Source organism: Epinephelus fuscoguttatus, linkage group LG2 (genome assembly GCF_011397635.1).
Source record: "Epinephelus fuscoguttatus linkage group LG2, E.fuscoguttatus.final_Chr_v1".
Classification (NCBI taxonomy): domain Eukaryota; kingdom Metazoa; phylum Chordata; class Actinopteri; order Perciformes; family Serranidae; genus Epinephelus; species Epinephelus fuscoguttatus.
In genome coordinates this window covers 36,377,106-36,402,964 of record NC_064753.1, presented here as the reverse complement: position 1 = coordinate 36,402,964, position 25,859 = coordinate 36,377,106, and the positions used below count along the sequence as shown (strand labels likewise).

The window sequence follows — 25,859 nt, the reverse complement described above, 5'->3', positions numbered from 1 at the left end:
TAAACATGGCTGTTCACTCTGAACTGTGTAACCAGGTGTACATTACAGAGAATACTCAGAAGCTGGGATCGCTGCCAAGGTTATTTTTGTCCAGTACAACAAAATCTGATGTAAGTACTATCACAGTTTAAAGGGCCACGAAACCCGAACAGAACAAACTGGACACGCCTTGTTTAGAAAAAGAGAACAGCCCTTTCAATTCCACTTGTTTGATCGCACAACCAACAAGATTTGAAATGTTTGGAAAAAAAATTGTGTCATGACATCAGTGTGATATACATTCGATTAGCACAGCAGGTAGTGCGTGGAGTCTTCATTTAACATTCAATGTGAAATACAGTAGGCCTCTTGGCTGAGCTCACAGTGTTTGACACATTCTCTATCTGACCATATGCTGCCAAGCTTTTTCTCTACAGCGTCTCTGACTTTCTGGAGTAAAGTGCATAATTCACCAAAATAAACTACGTTAGCTTCAAAAGGAATCGTCAGCTCATACAGCACATTGCTAAGAATATTCTCATTTAACCATATATTTACACCTGGGCTGCACAATCGTCTGAAGATATGTTTAAGACAAAATACAGCAGTATGTGGTTTCACTGTGACATTAAATCAGTAAGTTTAAAAAAAAAGGTGCAAACGAGCTGTAAGGTGCTCATCCCAGTGGAATGTGTATTGAGTTTGAGCAGCAGGTAGTTGAGTTTGGTTCAGGATTCTTCAGCAATGACGCGAGAGCGGCACGTCGCCCGCAGCTTAGTCAAGGTTGCCATGGAGAGACTTCCTGGTTCAGTGAAGATTTTCTAGGAAAGGCAAAAACAGCAGGATTATAGGATTACAGACCGTTAACAAGAAGGGACATCTGTTTTATACTGATCAGTCTTTCCTCCTGTGTCTGACACTCTTAATGACTGGCAGTGATGGGATACCTCCCTTTTCTTTTACCTGCATGAAAGTATGGCAATCATCGACAAATGGCCCATGGGTGATCTGCTTAAAGTTCTGGCAGATGTCCGGCAGTGACTGGGCCTGTTGAATCAGATCCTGGTTGTGGTGCATCAGTGTCAGAGCCACACGGAACAGGATTTTAGCGCCCTCGTAGAACAGGCAATCCCAAATCCGCAGTACTGTCTGCAGAGAAACAATAACAAAGAAGTAAATCCCTCCAGCAAACACGTGCCAACTGTTAGGGATGGTAACTGATAAGATGCTATTATGCCATGCCATATCAATGCCATTATCAGTTCTGCTTATTAGTTGGATTCTTTATCGATTCCCTTATTGATTACTGGTCAGGTTTCTGTGTAGAAAAAAAATTAGGGTTTCGTAGGTATTCAGGGTTGGCGCAACTCTGCAGTTTTTTGAACGACCACTTGAGGCTGCCTCCTGAGGCCAGTCAATCCCCACAGACCCCCATGTCTTTAAAGATAGTTTCCTCCTTCTTGACAACTGTACTGAGGGTGAATTTTTATATAAGACACCCGTTTACATTTTATTAAGGCTTATTGTCACACATAGTTAAGGGTGGGCCACTTCGAGTGACAGACTGTCTGCCAATAGCGCCAGCCTCCACAGTGGCAGCCTCTTGCCCAAATATGGTCACTTCTGACTAAAATAACCCAGATGGCGATGGCCAAAATGCTGAACTTGATGCTGAATCTTTAAGGCTTCAAAACTGGAGTCCACAAACCAAAGGCTGATGTCACAGTTAATACGTCCATTATTTTTACAGTCTATGATCTGAACACAGTGTAGCAACACTGTTACCATGTAAAATGGATGAAATAAGAGAATATTTGTACAGCATTACTTTTTATTTAGGTTTTCTTAGTCAAAGAAAAAATGTGCTAAGCCTGCCTGTGTGGTGCTAATGTTATATAACTGGATATTTACCATCTGTAAGACATGCTGCTTGGTTGGGGAGCAGTGGTGCTCATGTGTAGAGCCTCCAATACATGGTATTACTGGAATTTATGCCCATGCTGCATAGAAAGATGACCCTCACTTGAAGTCTTAATTTTATTGGCATTACAGCAGCACTGTTACTATGTGTCCTCGTGAAATGAAGCAACACTTTGGACCGTTTCTTCTTCTCCAACATGACTCCTTGTTGCAATTTTCCAGCAGCAAAGATGCATGTATTGTTAAGATATCAGGTGAGAAATAAAGTCAGGAGAAACAATATGTTAAGTTAAATTAGTTAAAGAGGTAAATTATTTTCCATATATTCTTCCTTTCCTTAATTTGCACTTCCCTATCAGCTTCCCTAGCATTAGAAATCTGCATCTCAGGTGCTGTTCGCAAGTGGGGCAGTGGAAAAATTTGGACAATGCAGCAGCAACCCTGAATCAATCTTGGGATGGGACGTTAGTGAGGAATCGTTCTTACTGCTGCAGTATTAACTCCTACTGGCTGTGTGAGGGGGTGAATCTGGAGGGAACAGCATGAACATCTGCATGTGTTACACCCTCCTCGTGAAGCACCAAGTGTATTTAGAGAATGAACGTAACAGTCCACACCCATCCAAAGGCTAACAGAGGGAGTTGGCAACAACAAGGACTGTTTATGTGGTTGGTTGGCCATTTGAGAAAAAGAGGAATAAAAAGCTTATTTTATGATATTAGAGCAGCGCTGACATAAAGCACATGGATTTAGTGAACAGTGTGATTTGATAGAGCTTTCATTATTTGTATGATTAGAAGCATACTGTATGTTAGCGACAAAACAAGAGAGTTTAAAATAACCTTGCTGTCTTGTATATTAATTGTATAAAGCCCTGAATGCCAGTGACCACAGTAGCCTCCCTAAACTTTTGAATGAAGCAAGTTTAACTGAGGACACAGGGTGTAACAAATAAACAGCTGTGACAATGGCAGGACTTCCCCCCATCCGCATTATGAAAACACACACACACACACAGATACACTCACCTCTACTGGCAGGACGTCTATGTAGAGGCAGATGAACCATCGGGAGACCACCAGGGTCCACGTGACATTATGATCCATCATGGTCTGCCACACTCCGGGGATTTTAACTTTCACCAGTTCACCTAACACCTCCTGGTCCGTCTTCAGCCCCAGCATGGCTGGAGTGTAGTAGTCTAACCACACACACACACACACACACACACACACACACAATTGTGAGTCAGACATACCTCTTAATTAACTGCAAATTGATATCAACAAATACATGAAGAAAAAACAGTTTAAGTTAATCTATACTGACATTTCCTTTTTTGAGTGGAATGTAACATACAGATGAAAACATACTGTAGGTCTTCAGCCATGGACAGATAAAGACCATGTGACCTCTGACAGGATTATTTTTAGCTTACAGTAAAGGGACAACCACAACACCTACAAACACACAGTCATCATGACACCAGCGTGATGGCAAATTAATGTATGCACACGCACCTGGTAAAATTCTACCGAGAAGTGCATCCATCAGCCAGAAGGACTTCTCTTCATCTTTTGTGATGATAAGCAGATACCCAGCTATGAAGTTCATCCCCTGGAGACAAAAGAGAGACACTCAGGTCACACATGAATCTCAAAATCCTGCCTGGGCAGATTTTAATAAAGACTGAGGAGGAGCTTTTTAATAAAGCATCAGAGGAGAGGGTAGTAAGAGTACACTCGACACAAAACAAGGAGATAGAAACAAAACATTCAAGCTGAATCAGGCTGTGTGAGTGTGAGTACAGATGGATGTGGTCCAGTTATACTTCCTAAGAGATGTAATCATCAACACGGCCCTGCTGCTTGTTTGAATTGCAAACCAAGGTGCGTATGCTCTGGTGAATGAAATTTGCCTTTCAAATGCTCATGACGTACACAGGCTACACTGACACAAACAACCTCTCTTTGGACACACATGCGTTCAGTGATTTTACAGTCACTCTACAGAATAATTCTGCTCCCACATACTCAACTTTAGACTGTCCTCTTTTTGCCTTATATTAAAGTACATAATTAAGTCAGTTTTTCATGTTTATCTTTTATAATCTACACTGACAATGGCCCAAATCCTTGACTGCAAATTTATAGTTCGGCTTCAGCTTCTAACTATCTTTGTCTTTTTAACCTGTTGTTGCTGCTGAGTCAGTTTGACATCCTGGATATATCCTCCAAACACAGACTGTAGACCCCTCTGTCTGCTTCTCTCTGTCTTCAGGGAGTGCAGTTAGTTACAGTGTGGGCTCAATGCTTACTCCAACAGCTTGTTGGGCCATCACAAAGGGCCGGGACTTAGCAAAAGGTCAATTATGCAACTCTATTCCCCAAATCCTCTGACTGAATATACCATGTTTTTCTGTATGCTTGTACCCCGGTTTATCTCGATATTTATATGTATATTTATTTATGTAGGCCTACTTATGTAATACCCTGTAACCTATATGTGTTTGCATTGTGTATAACTGTTATTTCCTTGTCTGATTTCTTTGCATTTATAAGCAATGTTTCCTTTGAAATTTAAATAGCTCTGAGGAAAATAAATATTCACAGCCTTTTGTTCTCTAAGGGTGTTGTTTTACTTTGTGGTGGTTTAAGAAATTTGTAAAACAGACATAAAAACTTGTTTTTAAAGCTCTGATGAACACTGACAGTCATCAAAACATGTTGGCTCTTTTAATGATATAGCCACTACAATAAAAGTTTCTTAACACTTCCTTGCTTGTTTATTATATTAGGAGTGTTTGAATTGCCTTTCTGTGTATCCTGTTATTTCCCGTTCTCCATGAGCACCCGACACAAGGTAACCAGACATTTCTTTGACAGCTTTGTCACATGTGTAAGAAGGTCTAAGAGAATGGTATTATGCAAAATCCATTTTAGGCTGGCTCTTGAGTGATATTACCTGACAGTAGCCCACAGCTGAGTTGTGGTGGCCGTAAGCCAGCAGCACATTATACAGGGCTTTCTGCAGACATGGGTTGGAGGTCTTGCGGAACTGGACGTTGTCTGGAAATGTTCTGTTCAAGTCTGAAAGAAAAAAGATGGCACAGACACTCAAATTCAGTGCTGCATGTTTGGTGCATGAGAGCAAGTTAATTTCAGAGATGAAGTGCGATAGAGTCTGCTTTTACAACTGACATTGTTACAATCAGTCTTGGATTTAGATGATGTCTACATGCAAAATTGAAGAGCTGTTGTATGTTGTTTTTTTGGCAACAAATGTAACACTGCAGTTAAAGTTAGGAAAACATCTTAATCCATGTTGCGTTGTTGGATACTTCACTATTTCCCACACACAGCTTGCTGAAATATATTGAGTGCTGTATGAATTTAATACTAAATTGAGGGCCAGAGGGCAGTGCAGAGGTCAATGTACCTGCCACAGCACTAACTTTTATGACAATACAATGCAATAATCCCTACAGATGTGCTGAGGTAAAGTATTGTTTACCTATCTAACAAGTAAAATGCCTTCACACTAACGTGTCTATTACCCAGACTTTACTTTTTTTATCTCACACACACTCTTATAACACAGCACTGTTTTCTATATGAATACCCAGCCAGTATCACACATGAGGAAACATCAACAGAGTAGCTGGTCTGATCGAAGAACAGTCTTACTCACAAAGCCACGCATATGTCACACTGAACACTAACAAAATATTCTGTAATGCTGAGTGTAAAGGCTTTGAAACACCAAACTGCTGGGCTTAGGGTGCTCTGTGTGACTGACTGTCGGCTGTGGCTTTTTCAGTGTGTCTGGCACCGTTGGCTGTAGTCAGCATTAATCAGCAGCCATTCAGCCGAATCAGCGTACTGACTAAACTGGCCTCAGAGACGACAAGTGGGAAAGAATTCTCTCACTGTGTGTTCATATGAAATAGAGCTACAATGATTCATCAGTTAGATAATCGCTTAATCAGTTTCAGTAATGTTTCAAGAAACAAAATCTCCAATTCCAGCTTCTTAGACATGAATATTTCCTGATATCTTGGGTTGTGAACCAAACAAGACATTTTCTGAAATTTTACAGACCAAACAAGTAACCAATTAATCAAGAAAATAATAACAACCTCGAACAGAAGACGTAAGGCAGTACAGTGTGAGTCTTTGTTTGGGCTGGTTGGTTTAAGGAGGCCTAAGTGAGCATCTGGTTGAAAGAGAAGCTGTTCTGACCTGTGCATATGGTCTCCACCAGTTTGGGGTCATGCTGGGCTCCGAGCAGTGACTGGTAATATGCAGGGTTCTTCTCTAGCTGGTCTTGAGCCCCGCTGACTGCCATCCAGATCAAAGCCCGGTGCTCATTGGGAATCCCCTTCCGTACATAACGCTTTACTGAAGGAGAGGGAGGACACTTACATTTTGTTCACTGCGTGTACTCACTCTGTGGGGATACTGGCATGCTCAGTTTTCACACTCACGTTTGACATTCTTCTGCACCTTGCCTCTGCCCTTCACTAGTTTGGACCACTTGATGGATCTTCGGGTGAGCACAACTAGATACTCAGACATGAGCTCCTCGTATGAATCATAATCAAAGTCCTTTGAGCGCTCAAAGCCATACGGATCCACACTGGGACAAAAAGGACAATGTTAGAAACTGTTAACAGCTTAAATCAAACACACAAAAGGATTGTTTTCAGTCAGTATGTCCAAATCATCATCATACATACCATGCAAAGATTAATGGTTCTATTTATTCATGTATTTTTTCATACATAGCACGTGTATCTACATAAACTCCACCTACAATCTGGAAGTAGATAAAAATGTAGTGAGTGTAGGTGGCTCAACCTAATGCCTTAGGTAACACGATAATCTTCCTGCAGCTTAAACCTTCCACAAGAGCAAAGTCATCCCTGTAGAAGGTATGCACCTAGAGACCAGCAGTGTAGTAGACTACAACATCTGTTCTAAACATGTTCAAGCACAGCAGAGTAAATGACTTTACTACTGTGTATACAACAAACAGCCAAAGCTCTAACTGGTGTGGCTCTGCAAAACCTGGGTGAGAATAAAGGTATCATGATGCAAACGGTATGTGAGACCAAATCCCAAAAGTCCCAATTCTCCCTCAGGTTAAGAGCTAACCTGAGGGAGAATTGGGACACCACTCCCCCTCACGTGAACGCGCAAAACCAATGGGAAGGGCCAAGACAAGGGCAAAGGGGAAGAAAAGGAATTGGTCCTAGAGCTGTAAGGGCTTAGTGCTTGAGTTAACGAGTCTGTAAGGGATCCATTTGGGACTGGGGGAGTGACTCTGTTGTCAAAACCAGGGCTCGAAATTGCGACCGTTTTATTTCATCTGTGCGACCTCAAAATAGAATTAGGAGCGATGGTGTGAGTGTAAATAATTCTTCTGGTGCGACTATCCCCCCCCTTCTGTCACTCAGAACTAACTAGAAGCTGAAGCTAATTCATGCCGGAGGGAAGAGAAAATGAAGAGAACGCTTAAAGACCTTTTAGAAAACACCACTGAACTGGCCTGGTGAACCCATCCTAATCTCGCGATCTCATATTCTATTTCGCTCCGCAGATCAGTCTGGCCATGCAATCATAAAGGCGCTTCTTTAAAAGCAGAGCAAACAACTGCACTGAAAGCTTTTATTGAAAAAAGGATGTGTTTGCCATCCTTCCTACGGGGTTTGGTAAAAGTTTAATTTACCAACGGTCTCCGTTGAACGGGAAAAAGATGGGACTCAGTGAAAACCCAGTGGCTATTGTTGTTTCTCCGCTAGTTGCTCTTATGGAGAAGCAGGTCAGGGAAGTCCACATTGGGGCGGAAATCCACAAAGACGGCAACACTCTATCCCAGACATCATCACAGCTCATCTCTGCTGCACCTGCAGGTCTGTTTACAGTAGCGTTGTGCAAGCCTACGTCACACGTTTCGTTTACTCTGATCAGTTTTCCGTCTTTCCTGAGTGACAGCCGTTGATACCGGCCCGCGGGAATAGAAGAAATGTACACTCCGTGTAAAGACCCACTCACACTTTGCGAATTGGGTCTGGCAATGCCAGGCTACCACTGAACATGACAGTCATCATCATCATCATCATCATCATCAGTATTATCATCATCTAAGGTTTCTCTTTCATTCACAGTGGTGCTCAGTGGCCCAGTTAATTTCAAGCCCTGAAAACACAAGCAAGGGCACACACTGAATCTATCTGTGCGGACTGAGTGAATGTGGCACCTGAGTTCAGGTGTTGGTTTGGGTTATCATATCACTGTCCGTTTGTTTAAACTGTGCAACAGCTCCCCTTTTCTTAAAAATAATAATTTAACAAACACTGCAGAGATTAGTGTGGATGGTGTAGAAATACAACAAGAACCAAAATGCTTTAGCCTATGTTTAAATGCAGACAGCCTAGATAAACTTCACTATTTAAAGTACAACTACACAAATTTATAGTACACACTCAGCTGCCAGTTTATTAGGTACACCTCAATTCAACTAAAGCAGTCTAATCCAGTAGGCCTGCAATAAAGCTTACCTTTAGAAAGTTTTAACCTTCAGTTTTTGTTGCAACTGTTTTAAAGAAGCATTGATTCAACTTTATGGTCATTTTGGAGGCAGCACTTTGTAATATTTAATTGATCCTCATTAATATTTATGGAGAACACCTCTAAAATTCAACAGAGACACAAAATACAAACTCCATAATGACCACAAAGTTGACTAGACACCTCACTTAAACACATCCAGCAAAAGGTGAACATTATAATTTTCTTGAAGGTGGTATTTATCATAAGGCTGGTGTGTCAGACTGCATTCACTTTAGCTAGGTGTACTACATAACCTGGCAAGTAATTCAGAGTTTTATTTAAACCATCATGTGACATGGCCAAAAAATGTGTCCAATTTCTAATAAGCAAAACAAAACTATAAACATCAGAAGGCCACTAATAGCCTCTGCACTGATTATTAGTCAGCTGAGTCCATTTATTAAAAACACCTATGAAATACAGTAGCTGTCTGTCTAGATTGTATGGAATAGAAATAAAACTACAAACAGTTACTGCGATTTGTTAAAATACCACAATGTGTATCATGAGTTTTGTACGTAAGTAAGTTAACTACGTTAGTGGACTAGCTGTAACAGCAGGGTTGGAAATTAACTTTTTTGTCCACCTGCCACTATGGCTGGTGAATTCCAAAATCTACCAGCCACTCAATAGATTGCAGACCATTGTTTTTTCAGGGGGTTTGGGCTGATGAATAAAGGAAATCTAGCAGCCACTTGCATATTTTACCAGCATTGGCTGGTGGCTAATGCTAATTTCCAAAATAAAGTGTAGAAATTAAAAAATATTTTATTTTGATATTTTTGCAATCTGGTCTTTTTGTCAGTGGCAATCTTTTTTTCTTGATGCCACTATTTCTTTAGTGTCAAGTGTTGTTTTATTTTTACTGACTTTTACCAGTCTCTTTTTTTCTCATTTTCAAATCTCTGTCACTTTTTTGGCGTGGAAAAAACTCTGCACTGTATTTCATGATTCATTTTTTGTTTTAATTGTATAAAAATTATATAAAAAACTAAACTAAAGACTGACAAAGGAAAAGAATCAAAATATTGTCAATGATAGTCACTGAATATAAAAAAATAATAATAAATAAAATACAATAAAATAATAATAATAATAATAATAAAATGAACCTTTTCAACCCTTTGTGTTTTATCTTTCAGTGCAAATGTTTCCCTTTTCAATGCCAAATTTTATTTTCAATGCCATAACTTCTTGCCACTGTTCTGGCTCCATTTAAGTCAACTCGCCTTTTCTTGTCGTTTTTGTGTTTTAATTGTGCAAAAAAACTAAATATATAAATAATTTAAACTAAACTAAACTAAAGAATCACAAAGAAAAAAAAATCAAAATATTGCCATTGATGGCCACTGAATGTAAAAATAAATAAAATACAAATTAAATAAAAAAAATAACTTTTTTTTTTTCAAGCCTGTGTTTTATTCCTCAGAAGATTTTTTTTCAGTGCCAAATTTTATTTTCAATGCCAAAACTTCCTGCCGCTGTTCTGACTCCTTATAAGTCAACAACTCGAGGAACTTTAACGGTTAAAAGTGGTTTCTGCTCCCAATTTCCCACGAAATACTGAATAAAATAATTTGCTGCTTCTGAATTTACTCATCAGGAAGCCTCCCAAAGTCTGTAGGATGTGGTTCTAAACGTTTAAACAGGCTGAATTAACCGTTAAATAACTGTTACAGCCCAACGTTGTGTTTGCTAACGGTACCTGTCCACTCTGTCCTTGGCTCTACCGTCCGGGGAGCGTGACACATCGGTCGGCTTCTTCTTCTTCTCCATTGCCTCTTCAGCTCCAGTGATATCCTGAAATCTGTGCTAAAGTCTCACCATGTATCCATGGTGTTGTTTCTCTCCAAAAAAGGCAAAACAACGACGCAAAAGTTTACAACAAACATGAACGTCGACGTCCCGGCTGAGGTAGGTTAGCTTAAACGGTCACTTTTAACTTTTCTCCATGTTTGCGTGAGACACGACCGAGGACGCTGCTTAACATGGGCTTAACATGCTATTCCCGACAGGAGAAAGCCATGGAAAGTGTTCTTCAGCTTCCCCCCAAATTAAGACGTCGTTTAAGTCCAATTCTTCAAGTATTTTATCGACCTGCCGATGTTGAAGCCGTGTGGAGAGAGCGGAGTTTTCCTGGAGTTTTATCGCCATCCACATGCACCTGCTCGTTCCTCGGAGTGCCCCAACCGGTCTGTGCCTCTGTTAACAACATCGACACATAACGACACCGTGAATGCAGCACAGTGTAATCCGGATACAAGTCACTTCTTCCACTCTTCTGTCCGGATAAACTACTCCACGGAAGATTTCGGACTCGTGACGTCTGCGCCTGGACAGTGGACACACACGCCAATCAGACCTAATGCTGCTTTCGAGTGATTCCCGGAACATCCCACTTCAGAGCGGAGCTCCAGTGGGAATGAAGAAATGTGACCTATGACGCATTCAGGGCGCTTTGGTTCAGTAGAGCTGAGAGGTGTGCATCAGATTGAGGTTTGCCTTTGATCATGATGTTTTTGCAGTTTTATGTCCTCCTATATATGACCTATACATGAGTGCAATACTGTTATGTGTAGTATGTGTTTTTATGTGTTTTAGTTAGTATGTGTTTTTATGTTGTATGTTGTAGTTTTTTATGGTGTATGCTTTTCATTTCTTCTGGACTATTATCGTAAGGCAGCAATACTTATGCAGCTCCTGAGTCCAAGACAAATTTCTCTATGGGGGACAATACAGTATATCGTATTGTACTTAAAACTGTCAGCAACTTTTACAAGAAAACACAATTTAAAGCTGAGTTAAAGCAGGTAAATCTGATATTACTGTTCAACTATAATTTGTTAATAATGTTCAGTAGTACACATATTTAGGCTTTGACTTTTCAGCAGTGGTGGAATATAACTAAGTATTTAACTCAAGAATTGAGCTTAAGTACAGTTTTGACGTGCTTGTACTTTACTTAAGTATTTCCATTTAATAAGATAGGATAGATTTTATTGTCCTGAAAGAAATTTACCTGGGACACATGCTGTACCTGCTGTTTAAAGATACAAAACAGTTACACATACAGTTCCTACATCTATACAGTCCATACACAGAGCTGTAGCTATTCACAACTCCACGCACACTCAGTACCTACAGTACAGTTTTACATAGTCATCATAAAAATACATGGTTATGTTAAAAAATAAATAAGTAAATAAATGTACATATATACACATAGACATACACACATATATACTTACATTACATACCTACACATACACAATATATGGTTAAGAAACAGTTAGCTTCCCATTTAAGGTTTTAATGGACGAAGGGACAAAAAAGTTTTTAAGGTGGTTAGGCTGCACTGGGGGACTCTAAAGTGTCTTCCTTAGGGGGAGACTGTGGTACTCCTGATGGAGGACATGGGTGGGGTCTGAGATGCTACTTTATACTTCTATTCCACTACATCTCAAAGGTAAATGTTGTACTATTTAACTTATATATTTAAAACAAAACTATACTTGCATTGGTATCTGTACACACATTTATCTTCACTTCCATTTATATTATGCACAGCAAGTTCATTACTCCTACACTTTAATCACCTTACATTGCAGTACCTGCGCTGTCATCCACCAACATTTGCACTACCATCATAAGCATATGCTGTAGTCATGTGTTTTTATTCTTACACTTGTATTCTCTATCCCTGTGTGTATCTTTGTTTTGTATGTGTTGTGTAATAACCTACTGGGTGCCTTAATTTCCCGCAGGATTAATGAAATATCTATTTATCTATGTATTAAGTTAAGTTGGGCCATTCTACATAACGGGTACTTTTACCTTTGGTACTTTAAGTATAGCTTGATGCTTGTGCTTTTACTTTTTTAAAAAAAAATACATGCAGGACTTGTAACAGAGTATTTTTTTACACTGCAGTATTGCTACTTTTACTCAGCCTAAGTAAAAGATCTCAGTACTTCTTCCACCACTACTCGTCATTTGCAACTCCTGCCGACGGTGCCCTCATTTGCACTAAGGTGTATTAGTTTGTCCGATAACACGTGAAGGCAGCACAAAATGCTGAGCAGCCGCGCCCTCTCCTGCAAAGCCACGTAGCACAGGTAACTGCAGCCATCTGTTCACCTGCTGGAAGTAACGCTCCAGTAAAATATAGGTGGGTTTAAACATATCTGCTGCATCATGGGTGATTCAGAGCTCACAGTCTTTGAAAACCATTAGATGTTTGTAGATATGATCGGAAATTACATAAAAATCACATAGGGAAATATTTGATTAATGTTTTATTTGTTTTAATGTGCTAATATTTAAAATATATAATGAAATTACTTTAAAGTTTTGCACAAATATGAGTGGGAAACCTTGCTCTTATTAGAAAAGGTCATGAGTATAGAAATGATGCAAGCTTTACTTTATCATATCACCAGATTTCACTTTGATTAGCCTGTGAGAGGATCTGGAGCAGAGCCTCAGACACTGTGTCCCAACATTGTCAGAGAGGGACACTAATGTTGTTCTGGTGGGGTTTCAGTGGCTGTCTTTGAACACTTGTCTTATTGTGTCATATTGTCCAGAGCTGAAAAGTGAGACAATCACGTGGGGGTAGAAATGTGGTTAGTGTGACTGGTACTCAAAAGAGGTCACGTAAAGGACACTGTTTGATGTGGCAGTTTTGGGAATTTTTTCATCTCCATAAACACCCCAAACACCCGATATAATTCAGTGTGTGAGTGTGTTTATCTATGATTGAGTTATATGTTATTTTAATAACTGTTAACCAAATGAGAGTGAACAGAAACTCACCAAATTTGTAGAAAGTCATGCTTAACCTACTTAAATCAAATTACTTAAAATCTGATTTAGGTGTGTCTGCCCTACATAGACACTCAGTAACAACACCACCACTCTCCACATTACTATCAGGATAAGCCTTGAAATGAACAGATGATGGATCATGTAGGCCTCGATCTCTTATCCTCTTGTGAAAATACCAGAGTAACTCCAAATGCAGACTCATGTTTCGGCAGTAGCGTAATCCTGCTGGTGGGTGGGGTAGGATCTGTGAACAGGATGAGCTTCCAGCCACTGACATGTTTGGCACTGCTGTATGCAGCCATTCATCTGCTCTAGGCAATCATCACTGTGACCTCTTTAGACTTGATTTACAATCATGAAAAAAGGCTTGTGACCTTTCTGACCATGTATTTGGCCAGTTCCCCACATAGTAGCCCAAGCAATACACACAACAGCCAGTTTGTTCCAAAAACTGTAAATTTATTAAAACACTGCAGGATACTGTCTATTGATTGTTATAGACAGAGACAGAGAAGCTAGTTTTACATGCATTATTGTTGGAGGTAATACAGCATATAGCTAAACTTGAGCAGCATGTACTCTACAATGAAATCATCGTGCATGGAGACACTTCTCCAGGAAGCGCTGGGAAATCCTGCTGTGCAGAGGAGTGTCTGAACCCTGCTTTGGCCCAGATAGGCAACAGAAAACTGATGGGATGGATTAACATATTTATATTGAACTGAATTATAATACACCCTTAAAATGTAAAGCTCAAAATGTTGAACTAGTCTTTTTAACTGCAGTCTCCATATCATATGCTGTGTGAATACACTGCTGTTTGTTTCATTAAAGTGTTGCAAGTAGAAAAGATGATGACTTTTGTAAAGAAAAAAAGAAACCAGTTATCAGGTTGGCAGTACTGTTTGCACCACCTCAACCTTGATAAGGCCGTGGCCAGCCAGTGTAACCGTTGTAGGTCATTTAGAGGTTATCACTGCTCTATTGTAAAACATCAAAGTGGACTATTAGTGATCTTTTTTTCTTTTCCTCCTGATACTGTAGCGCCATTTAATGAATCTCTAAGCAGATAGACTGAATGGCTTTTAATACAAGCCTTTTAATATGGAAAATAATCTTTAAATCAACCATGTCGGATATACACACGGTAAGTGTTTGCAGTGGATTTGCCTGAGCAACTGTGGCTCAGTAGCTTTTCTAGTAGGGGAGATCAGGGTCAGGTGGGACAGTGCCTCAACAATGCCTATGCCATTCATTACACTGATAGTAACTATTTTTACTTTCATCCTCAAAGTGGAGACCTTCTGACTATTCCTCATAATTTATTCATAGTTTTAAAATCTACGTTCTTTCTTCTACCATGCCGTTTTTAGTCACACCACAAACAAAAAAACATATTCTTGGAAAGCAGATTTCCTGGCCCATTAGTTGATCCTAGTGTTAGCTGCCTAATATTTTGTTGATAGGTAGCACAGGAGTCCAAAGTGTGTCTGCTCTCCCTGGGATGGTTAGGACAGTAGAGGGGCAGCTGAAAGGTATCGTTTATTGTTTCCACTTAGTTACAAATCAATAAAAAGTAGGACAAGAAACAAGACAAAGGCTTTTGCTATCTGAATAAGACCTACTATAAAGTCATTACGTGAATATTTACTCCATGAGCTTCAAACAGGCCTATATTTCAACCCCTGAGCATATTCTATGCAGAGTTCAACTATATAACTTCATTTAACTCTCAAGTTGTTGCTTTTGACTTTTATTTTAGTCCCTTTTTTTTCCGAAATGAAACAAAATCGACAGCATACATAAACCCATAAGCTATCTGTTGTGACTGAAATCGTGATTTAAAGTCCTTGTTCAGTATCCGTAAAAGGAAACATTTCTGAGGTTGTGCATCACTGTCTGTTCAATAGCACCAACCTAGAAAGTGAAGGTGTCAGTGAATCGTATGATTTTGGGTTTATATGTTTGTTTGACTGAGGGATCCCCGTAGTTGATCGTTGTGTACTTTGGTTTCTGTTTTGGATTGCCTCTCTCAGGTTGACTCTTTGACACTGTTTGAGCAGACATCTTGCTGTCTTCAAATGCAGAGTTACTGACACTGTCTTCAGGAAGTCTGAAACTTTGAGGAGCGCTCGTATTGTTTATGTCCACTGGTGTTATTTTTTCTCTTCCGTCCCCAGCCTCATTGTCTTTTTCATGTTGTATATCCTCTGTTGTTGTCTTTTGTGTTATCATATGAAGGGTTTGTTCTTTCATGTCGCTGGGAGGACATACTATCCCTACTGTCACCATTTCATTGTTAAAAGCAGTCACAGACGTAGCAGAGTGCAGTGGTGGCACTGGAACCAAAGGAGTTACAGTTTTTGGGCGGGATGCTGGCACACTAGTATTGTTTATATCCACTGGTGTCATTTCTTCCCTTCCCTCCCCAGCCTCCCCGTCTTTTCCATTACCCTCTGTTGGTGTTTTTTGAGTTATCATATGAAGGGTTTGTACCTTCATGTCATAAGGAGGACATAGGTTAATCCCTACTGTCACCGATTCATTGTTAAAAGCAGTCACAGATGTAGCAGAGTGCAGTGGTGGCACTGGAACCAAAGGAGTTACAGTTTTTGGGTGGGATGCTGGCACACTAGTATTGTTTATATCCACTGGTGTCATTTCTTCCCTTCCCTCCCCAGCCTCCCCGTCTTTTCCATGTGGTTTACCCTCTGTTGGTGTCTTTTGAGTTATCATATGAAGGGTTTGTACCCTCATGTCACTGGAAGGACATAGGTTAATCCCTACTGTTGCCAATCCAGTGTTAAAAGCAGTATCAGAGTGTGATGGCGGCACCAGAACCAAAGGTGTTGTAGTTTTTCGGTAAGGTGCTGGCACACTAGTATTCTTTACATCCTTTGGTGTGATTTCTTCTCTTCCCTCTCCAGCCTTCACGTCTTTCTCATGTGGTTTACCCTCTGTTGGTTCCTCTTGCTTTATAATATGAAGGGTTTGTACCTTCATGTCATTAGAAGGACATAGGTTAATTCCCACTGTCTCCAATCCAGTGATAGAAGTATCAGAGCGCGCTGGTGGTGGCGTTGGAACCAAAGGAGTAATAGTTTCTGGGTGAAATGCTGATTGAGGGGAAGAATCATCATCATCGTGTTGATTATTAAATCTGTAAACACATGGGATGACATACTTGGCAAACCCTCTTTGAATGGATGGACGTCCCACTGCTCCATTCTCCACATGGTCGTGACCTGTATAAGTAGAGAGTCCCTCAATTTTGGGCTTTAAAGGGCATCTCCCTTCAGCTGCTGTGGTGGAAGGGTCACCTAGGACTCTATGAGGAACTTCTGTCATCAAGTTAGGTATCTCTTCCAAGTGTGAGCTCTCTGATGGCTCCACAGAATATAGTTTAGGAGAGGAATCTACACACATGGACCACACAGGAGGGCAGGTCATGATGGTCGCCACATGCCACTTCACTTGGGTTTCTACATGTGGAAAAAGCCTGTAAGGCTCTGGGAGTGACCTCTCTGTGACAGATGTTAAACAGAGCAGCTCTAGATGTCCGTATTTTAACTTGTTGGTGGTAGCAGTTTCTTCGACTGGACTCTGAATGTCACCACATTTCCGTGACCTTCTGCTCTCAGCATCATTATCATAAGCTTGATCTTTATGGTTTAATGAGCAGTGACCTTCAGAGTTTTGATCTGAGTAGTGGTCCTCCATTTGCCTCATTTGATCTCCTTTCAAATTAAGTTTTTCTTTCAGGTTTACTTTTGTTAAAATGTCTACTGCTTGCTCTGGTTTTTGTTCTTGCCCATTTGTAGTTTGATTTCCTTCCAACTTCTGTAAAACAGATTTTCCTTTTGTTTGCTTGTGCTGGTTTTGTTTGTGGACAGTTTCATCCAGCGCCTGTTGGTGCCATCTTTCATGACAAGCCACCCTCTGTTTTATATTACTTTTCAACCTGACTCCTCCAGAAGGCTTTTCCCTTGAACTTTTTAAGTCACTTCCCTTACATACAGTGGCCACGGACTCAAACCTCTCCATCAAGGACGACAGGAGGATCCCTCTTTTGATGCCTCTTGGATTGATTGGTTGTTTCCCCGGCATATTCTCTCCCTTTCCTTTTTGCTCAGCCACAGCAAACTTGGCTACAATATCTTTCACACTGCCCCCTGTCTTCAGTCCTTGTTCTTTTCTAGTCCGGTTCTTCTTGTGAATGTCAAGCTCACTGTCTTGGCATTGGCTCAGTTTACCTGCTCCTCCTCTGCTGGAGGACAAACTTCCGACCTCCCTTTGGTTGGTGATGGGAGGTTTGGGTGTGGACCGTATGAATTTGGACTGGAGAAGCTGGAATGTGGTAAGACGCCGCTGTATTAAGCCTCCTGCTTTTTGTTCTCCTCCACACCTGCTTGGCAATTTGTTGGGACTGGTCTCAGCAGTCTTCCCCTGGGTGTTTTTATGCTCTGCAGGGAGCTGAACAATAGTACAACTTGTCTGAGTCTGAGTCTGAGTCTGCTTCACTGAAGCCTCAACTCTCTGATCAGGCCAAACTGTGTTTCTTTCAACCACAATATCCGACCCTGTCTTCTCCGGCTTTCTGTTTCTGGCGGTCAGCTTGGGCAGCTCCTGTGTCAGGTAATGCAGGAGCATCTCCAGAATCCCTCGCAGCACCGGACGGCAGTTGCGGTCTCTAACCAACTTCCTCAACATTCTGGCATCAGGGCTGATGGTCGTTTTCTGAGAATCTGGTCTATGGAGAATAGAGGACATGCAATCAGGACATTAATCCCTGTAGCCATCTGCAGATAGGCATACCTGAATAGTAATGGATATTGACAGCAGAGTTGAAGGATGATTGCCAAAACATTAGATTTACTGTTGCATAAAAATAGTGGCAGTGCTGAATGTATAACTGTGAGGAGATCCAACCCTGTCTCATAGAAATATGTGAAATGGACACAACTTCTTAACAACATGTTAAATGGTGGCGAGCACCAGGGCGGGGCAGCATATCAATATTATACTGATACTGTGATATGAGACTAGATGTCGTCTAAGATTTTGGATATCATAATGTTGCACGTGTTGTTTTTCCTGCAGCAAATTAAAGTGATGCAACTTTCTGAACTTATCAGGCTGTTCTTTTATTAACCTTTACTCCATCAGTCATTATGTCCACATCACTGGTAGTTATTTATTAAAAATCTCATCATGCAAATATTTTGTGAATGCACCAATAATCACTCCTACAATATTGTTGCAATATAGATGTCTAGGTATATGGTCAAAAATATTGTGATATTTGATTTTCTCCATATTGCCCAGCCTGAGTGGACACAAAATATGTTAAAACTACATGCTGGCAACATGAAAACAATGCCAGTGCAAAGTCATAGTGGGCACACGAATTAAGTGTGAAGAGCGAGACAGTCCATATTGGGTGGGTTGGATGGTAGGTCAATGGGTCAAACAAACATCAACTTTCAACCAGGAGACTGCTGTAGTGTCTCCTAAGTAGTTTGTTTTGTTTTTTTTTAACTAAAACTACGATCTTTTCCTAAAATCAACCAAGTTTGTTCCCTAAACCTAACCAAACTGCAAATGTTTCACTATGAAACTACAATCATTCATAACAGATTTTGCATTGATATTGTTTTTGTGCTGCCAGCACATAATTTTAACACATTTCATGCCCACCACTAGATAATGCATTAATAAGGGGTCGTGTCCATTTCACATATTTCTGTGACACTGTGTTGGGAGATCATGCCATTATATGTATATATATGGATGGTCACTAATTACTAATACTGTCAGTATTATAAGTGAATACAGCATTTCCCAGAGGTAAAAAATGTGCAGTAGTATTTGTTTCAATTGATAATGTGCAGTCTGCACTTGTAACGTCATTGCCACTGAGACCTTCAAGAGAACTAAATATCATTTTATAATCTGTACCCAAACTCTGGAGTATCTTTTTCATGTTCTTGCACTGTTGCATATGTTTCTCCTTACTGTTAATGTACTATTCTGAGTACGTAGATAGACAAGAAGTTGTAGTGATACAAAAAAAGAAATACTCTTTTAAAAAACTGATAGCATCATCATGGATAATAATTTGGGGATAACTTGCACACCTGTTACAGCAGAAATGGAGGGATGTACTGTTCAGTTCAAATCTCTTTTAACCCATGTAAGTCTATCCCTGGGGAAAAAAGCATCACTGAACTGGAGAGGAATTAGTTTTTGGAGCATAGTGAATTTGGTCTGTCACAGTGACCATATAAAGCTAGCTGCTGTTACTCTCCAAAGACCTTTTCTCTCTTTTACTTGGTATTCTTCTACCTGAGGGATATCAGAGTCAGTAAGCATTACTTTAACTTGAACTGGCTACACCAGAAGTCATCCAACCCGTGCAGCAAAGTAGAAGAGATCAAGTGTTCAGACTGAAAGTGTTCCAGCAGAGTTAACTTGTTATAGGCAATTAGTTCGGCGGGTTGCAGAGAAGGTTGTGTAGCAAGAAGAGGAAATCTGGAAAAATTAAGAGAGCAGAAAAGCTGTCCGTCCAAATAAATATTGTCGTTAAGATAAAGAGAGACAGGCACTTCATGCGTGATATATATGAGTCCATTTTAATGTTCATATATTAATAGTCACCATGTAATGGTGGTTTTACAATATAATACACTGATACCTGGTAAGAGCATCACAGTGCAAATAATAACTGATCACAGTAGGAGATAAAATGATTACTATTCAACTCAATCATGATATGCTTTAAAAATTAAAATTCAAAATGTCCACCACATGTTACATGCATTAAAAGGCCAAGATAGATCTAGATTAAAAACTATTTAAACTTACTGTGGAGACTTATCTTAAAATCAGTTAGGCCTTATCAAAAGTTTGAACAATTAGATACTCTATAACACAACATCAGCATGTGCTTCATGTTAATACAGGTTAGCTTCAGAGAAGAAAAAGGGCAGAGAAGGAAACTGTCTTCTGTTTGCTACATCTGAGAAGTTAACTAGTTTTCTCAGTTAAAATAGAAGTTATAAATGCCGAAAGTCAAACCGAAGTTCTGTCATACAATATTAGGTGGAGTAATAGAGACAAGTTGTTCCTCCCTGCCACCAACAGAGCAGGAAATTTATGCAAACTGATTGCAGGTGTAGCTCCTGAGGAAAGCACTCATGACAGAAAAAGGCTGAAACTCAATGCCCTAAATGGTCTCCCTTTTGACGTTCCCCTGCCTCACACCTACAGTGACAGGTGCTTCAATTTTTCCAATTGTGTGCAGAAAAATCAAGGAGAGGAAGGCAAGAGACGTGAGCAGAGGAGAGGATGCCACTTAAGACTACTGAGATGCAACCAAAGAGGACTAGAGGGTAGTGAGGGGCAAAGGGAAGCAGTTTGACAGTCATGTGCAGTTCCTCTGATAGCCAGTAGGGTTCAGGCCAGTGAAGAGCAGGATTACTTGTCTATGCACTTCTCTGCAGATGCTGCATTGTACAGCTTCATTCCCAGCTCCTCCAGATGCTCTCTCTTGTCCAAATCCTGGTATAGGCCTTGGGGAACTTGACTCAGGCCGTGCATGAGGCCATACAAACAGCCTGCAATCAGGCCTGTGGCTTCACTCTCACCTACAAAAGAACATTTTCATAGATTAGCAGACAGTGTGTTTTATCCATGTGTGTTTTAAAATGTCTTGCAGGTCCTCACCTCCATGGAACATGGCTCGTTTACACAGCTCCGCCCAGTCACTCCCTGCCGCCAGAAGGGCATCATAAGCTATCATGGGGGCGTCATGACCTCTGCGGCCCGCAAGCCCCTCTGAGCTCCAGCGCTTGTACATCTGTATGGACGACAACAGAGTAACAGCAGCACATTGTTCCTGTTAGGGGCTCTGTTCTTCACGTGTGTATATATATACTAAGCATGATTTACCTTGTCTGTCTCCTCAGCATCATAGCGATCAGGGAGCAAAGGTTTGTTCTGTCCTTCATTCTCTATCTCTCTCTCCTCTAGGTAGAATTGCCACTTGGCCTCAAAGTAGAACCAGTTTTCCTGATACTCTGCATAGAAATTCACAATGACATGCAGAACTCAGAAAATGAATATATATATACTGACAAACGGATTGACATTACCTTTTTTTCCTGTGTTTTTAAACAAAGTTTAAAGGGAAAGTTCAACCAAAAATCAAAAATGCAATTTCTCCTCTTACCTGCAGTGGTATTATATGAATCTAGATTGTTTTGGTGTGAGATGGTGAGTGTTTGAGATATTGTACTCAGCTCGTGGTACTCAAAACACCAAAGAATATATACAGCTGAAAAACTCAACAGCAATGTCTCTTTCCAGAAGTCAAGAGCAAGTTACTCAAGATAATCCAAAGATCTAGTTGTTTTCATGCAGGGACTATTTTCTTCCTACCTAACAATACCCGCCAACTGTATCGCAGAAGGAAGCGTGCATCTACTCATACTGTAGAAGTCAAGAGCCAGTTACTCAAGATAATCCAAAGATCTAGTTGTTTTCATGCAGGGACTTTTTTTCTTCCTATGTAATGACACCTGCCAACTGTATCGCAGAAGGAAGCGTGAATCTGCTCATAGAAGTCAAGAGCCAGTTACTCAAGATAATCCAAAAATCTAGTTGTTTTCATGCAGGGACTATTTTCTTTCTACCTAACAACACTTGCCAACCATATTGCAAAAGGAAGCATGCATCTACTCACAGAAGTCAAGAGCCAGTTACTCAAGATAATCCAGATCTAGATGTTTTCATGCAGGGACTTTTTTTCTTCCTATGTAATGACACCCGCCAACCATATCGCAAAAGGAAGCGTGCATCTACTCATAGAAGTCAAGAGCCAGTTACTCAAGATAATCCAGATCTAGACGTTTTCATGCAGGGACTTTTTTTCTTCCTATGTAATGACACCCGCCAACCGTATCGCAGAAGGAAACGTGCATCTACTCATAGACAAGAAGCTTGTGACTGAATGAGATGTAAACATAAATGGTGTCCTCCTTAGCTGAGCTCTAAGACGCTTCCTTCTGCGCAGTAATACTACCTATTTAGAAAGAAAATAGTTCCTTCATGAAACTGCCCACAACAAGGTCTGCGAATTATCTTGAGTAACCGTGATTTTTGATTTTGGGGTGAACCGTCCCTTTAAGTTTGAACTGACCTAAATTAATGAGCTGTAAAATAAGCAGCCTCTTGCACAAACACAGTCTAACCTGCCATGTGTCGTATGGTCTTCCTGCAGTACTCCTCAGCTCGAGGGATGACCTTCATGAGCTCGCGGCCCCAGGACACAAGAGGTTTCCCTTGGATCGCGTAGGATGCAAACAGTGCCGTTGTCATGGCGCCTAAGAAGCCTGAAACCAAGAGTGACACCACAAGTCCCTACACCAGTTGTGTCTGTTGACATCTCAAAGTCACCAATCGAATAAGTATTGAATCAAGAGGTGGTTAACAGTTCATCAGCAGCACAATCATCACCCTCCAGATTTGTTTTCATAGGTTAGAAACTGTCACCTGTGGGGTGGTTGTGGGTCATTCTCCCAGTCTCAATGCTGACCTCCACCAGGCTGCCTATTCTGTCAGGTTGCCAGTACCTCATACCCACACACATGGCCTTGGCAGCTGCCCCGAACCCAGACCCTGGAGACATGCACACATCCAGACACATATTTTAATATACTGTAGTTATGTTGAACATTAAAAAAAGACATCATCTAAAATCTCCATTGACCTTTTTCATTGAAGGGTGTATGCCAGGCAAGCAGGAAGTTGTGAGGTTTGAGGTGAACACAGCCCTCCACTGTGGCAGGATCAGGGGCTCTGCCCTGGAGGGACACCATGGCTTCAACATAGAGACGCACCAGCTCCCGGTACAGATCCTCCAGACACCAGTAATCTGGGGACACACACACACACACACACACACACACACACACACACACACACACACACACACACATACATACACAGTGACTTAGAGTCATTCATGATTGGCATGCAAAGCAAGATGAGTGGAGCTGCAGTGGGCTAAGTTTAGCCTCAGCCTGCCACACCACAGATTAGGACAAGCATGCCTGTGAAGTGAGTGGAGTCACTTCCACACCATGAGGTCAACTGGGATCCACGAGCCATGCGGTTAGAATTTGTTTATGGGTGTACTGTATGTGTGTGTGTGTGTGTGTGTGTGTGTGTGTGTGTGTGTGTGTGTGTGTGTGTGTGTGTGTGTGTGTGTGTGTGTGAGAGAGAGAGAGAGAGCGAAAGGGAGACTTTGTTGACAAAGAAGCATGGCCTCTAATTTAGTGATAAAGGATTTTGATGACAGACAGGGACTTTCATCCTCTTGACTGGACTAGAATAGAACAGAAGTATATTTTCTTTAGTGTATAATCACCTGAAAGTAAGAATACTCATCGTCAGTGTCCACCATGTTGCACTGCCATGTTTCTACATTAGCCCAGAAGGGACAAATCAAACACTGGCTCTAGATAGGGCCAATCACATTTTGATGTCATCAGCCCCTCCGTGACAAGCAGCATTAGAAAAACATTGAATTTTTAATTGTTAATCTGCTTTAGTTTGTGTTTTTACCGGTTTATACCACTGCTTATGTTTGTTTTGGAGTGGAAGAGAATACTATGGATAATCTGACTCCCTGTAAAACCTCCTGAATGTCTGGATCGGGTCAGGTCCTCCACTAATTCTAAAGATTAGCGGTTTGAACCTCGGCTCCTCCAGCCTGCATGTTGAAGTTTCCTTGAACAAGATACTGAACCCCAAATTGTTCCTGGTGGCTGTTCCATCGGTGTGGTGAGTGTGTTAAAAAACCGAGTAGCAGGTGGCACCTTGTATGGTAGCCTCAGCCACCAGTGTGTGAATGGGTGAATGTGACTCGTAGTTTAAAACCGCTTGGAGTGGTCAGATGACTAACAAGGTTTGTTTTGGAGAGGAAGAGACCTCTGCAGATAATAATTTGGCTCCTGGTTAAAACCTCCTGAACAATACATACTAAAGGAATTCTAACAGGGAGAAGTTTAAGCTGGTTGCAATCTGCCTTCCTCACCACTAGATGGCACACTGAACCTTTAATTTAAGTTATTCATGTTCTGCTTCAGATAAGAATGAATAGCAGTTGGCCTGTTTCTGCTGTAATATTTGCTTTTACACAACGTAATTCTGTATAGTGTTGTTTTTTTTTGTTTTTTTTTAAAAAGACAAAACCACCACTTTTATCCATCTATTCTCCTCCATAAGTTCTTTTGTTTTTGGCTGGCGGGTGCAGGCATACTGAATTGTGGCTAAATAGGGCTTCCTAATCTCAATAGATGTCATCGTCATTTCACAGGCCTGCTGTCATTGGCTTTGAACCGCGTCTGCAGCCAAACATGACACCGGTAGATTATGGAGGAGTCTGACCTGCTATTGTTCAGTAAAGGGGAGCCGAGGATCAGCTTTTCCAAAGTAGTCTATTTTGGACTTTTCTGTCCTGGTAACTCCTGGCCACCCTGCGAGGGGTTGAGATAGCATGGCAGTGATTTGTAGTTAGGCTTCTACTTTGTCTTTGATGACCAGTTGCAGGGATGGATCATGGTATGTCAGCAGGTTTTGTCATTGGGACACAGTCTGCCAGTTAGTGATTAGCAGCTTCCATTGAGTGTATAGAAGAAGCTATTCTGGTCCTTCTAAATGTAGAGCTCAGCTGGACAGGTCAAATGTTGTCTCTGTATTTTATGGACTTATTAGGTTGTGTATATATTTTTAATAAAGAAAGAATTAAAGATTCTAGTGCTGTTTAAAGTTAGATGCGATTCGATATTTATATTTAACAGTTCAAAATAGAAGAGAGAAGCAAACAGTGAGTACCCTGGCTATGGTTTCCACTCCATTATCTGCCTCTTAGACAATCATAAATCCTCTTTATCTTTTATATTGATATCGATCCTAAACGTACCTGTTATAAGTGCCTCTGCTGTGGTGATGTGCATCAACGCTGCATCACTCAGGGGCCAGTTATCAGGGTCCAGTTTCAGGGCCCCCAGTCCCCCCAGAGAGGCCAGCTCCTCTTGGATCTTCTTGCCCGAGGTGCAGCCCTCCCAGCGGCCCTTTCTGTAGCCCAAGGCATCACCAACCGCTCCCAGAACCATGGCCGCCTTGAATTTCTCCATGATACTGGGCTCTGCTTACGTTAGCTCTCTCAGCTCAAGAAGATCTTCTCTTCTCTGGATGGTTCCTGGCACAAACTTGTGCCAGTATCTCCTTTCAACTGTAGGTCTTCACCACCTAAGAAGACTCACAGTCACAGACGAAAAACAAAACATCCTGAGGAACTTTAGCCTCACCAGCTCTACCACCACTACGTAATAGCTCTACCACTTCCCCACCCTCAGAGCTCTCGTCTAGTGTCTCATCAGTTGTCTCATACACAGACACGCACTCTCAGTACCAAGGGCGGGCACACACACACACACACACACACACAAGAAA

The 25,859-nt window shown here is 41.0% G+C and overlaps 2 protein-coding genes across 2 annotated transcripts; both read right to left on the bottom strand.

Annotated features, from left to right (window-relative positions):
• Positions 1-99: 99 nt before the first annotated feature.
• On the bottom strand, positions 100-10,920 carry grtp1a (growth hormone regulated TBC protein 1a). The gene is made up of 8 exons (XM_049597447.1): positions 10,219-10,920; positions 6,386-6,537; positions 6,141-6,299; positions 4,864-4,988; positions 3,420-3,516; positions 2,928-3,100; positions 943-1,128; positions 100-800 (listed from the first exon to the last, which is right to left on the bottom strand). Exons 1-8 carry the CDS (start codon positions 10,287-10,289, stop codon positions 708-710), a joined length of 1,056 nt encoding a protein of 351 aa, XP_049453404.1. The 5' UTR covers positions 10,290-10,920; the 3' UTR covers positions 100-707.
• A 9,031-nt stretch (positions 10,921-19,951) lies between these two features.
• Positions 19,952-25,859, bottom strand: adprhl1 (ADP-ribosylhydrolase like 1). Its single transcript, XM_049597434.1, has 7 exons — positions 25,327-25,859; positions 23,110-23,274; positions 22,893-23,018; positions 22,592-22,732; positions 21,291-21,418; positions 21,066-21,198; positions 19,952-20,986 (listed from the first exon to the last, which is right to left on the bottom strand). Exons 1-7 carry the CDS (start codon positions 25,538-25,540, stop codon positions 20,817-20,819), a joined length of 1,077 nt encoding a protein of 358 aa, XP_049453391.1. The 5' UTR covers positions 25,541-25,859; the 3' UTR covers positions 19,952-20,816.